This window comes from Penaeus monodon, chromosome 25, assembly GCF_015228065.2.
Source record: "Penaeus monodon isolate SGIC_2016 chromosome 25, NSTDA_Pmon_1, whole genome shotgun sequence".
Lineage (NCBI taxonomy): Eukaryota > Metazoa > Arthropoda > Malacostraca > Decapoda > Penaeidae > Penaeus > Penaeus monodon.
Genome location: NC_051410.1, coordinates 4,225,971 through 4,226,492, shown reverse-complemented (window position 1 = coordinate 4,226,492; position 522 = coordinate 4,225,971). Strand labels below are relative to the sequence as shown.

The following is a 522-nucleotide window of genomic DNA, read 5'->3' as shown; positions in this document are numbered from 1 at the left end:
GCGAGTCATCCCTCACGTGCCCCATCTGCCACAAGCGCGCCGTCAGCAAGTACTTCCTGAGCGAGCACGTTCGGCAGCACACGGGCGGCTTCGCCTTCGTGTGCACCCAGTGCAACTACAAGACCAACCGCAGCCACGACCTGAAGCGCCACCTTCAGAGCCGCCACTTCGGGGAGCTACAGCGGCCGCACCGGTGCCCCGTGTGCCCCTACCGCACCACGGGCGCCATCCACCTGCACGCGCACATCACCTCCAAGCACCCGAACTACGCCCACCCGTAGGGCGCCTCGCTGGCCCGGCAAGGTGCGGAGCCGAGAGCTTCAGTCAGCTGGAGTCTCGCTGTCATGCTGTTCTCAGAAAACTGTCTGGTCTGCCAAGTCGAGACTTAGGGATACATGTGGTCTCTGCCTCGCTAGGAAGGTCCTGTCTCGTAGTATTAGATATTCATTCATGTTTGTTTAATCAGAGCGAATGTAACGGAACAGACAGGAAAGCGAGAAGGAGCACAGGCCGGCGCGTCGC

General features: G+C 60.9%; 1 protein-coding gene across 1 annotated transcript in view; it reads left to right on the top strand.

The window, feature by feature from the left end:
• LOC119589302 (zinc finger and BTB domain-containing protein 7B-like) overlaps window positions 1-436 on the top strand; it is a 53,190-nt gene extending 52,754 nt beyond the window's left edge. Inside the window, exon 9 of the mRNA XM_037937925.1 lies at window positions 6-436. Within this exon, the coding sequence (XP_037793853.1) occupies window positions 6-281 (276 nt within the window). The 3' untranslated portion in view covers window positions 282-436. The remainder of the gene's footprint in view (window positions 1-5) is intronic.
• The last annotated feature ends 86 nt before the right edge of the window (window positions 437-522 follow it).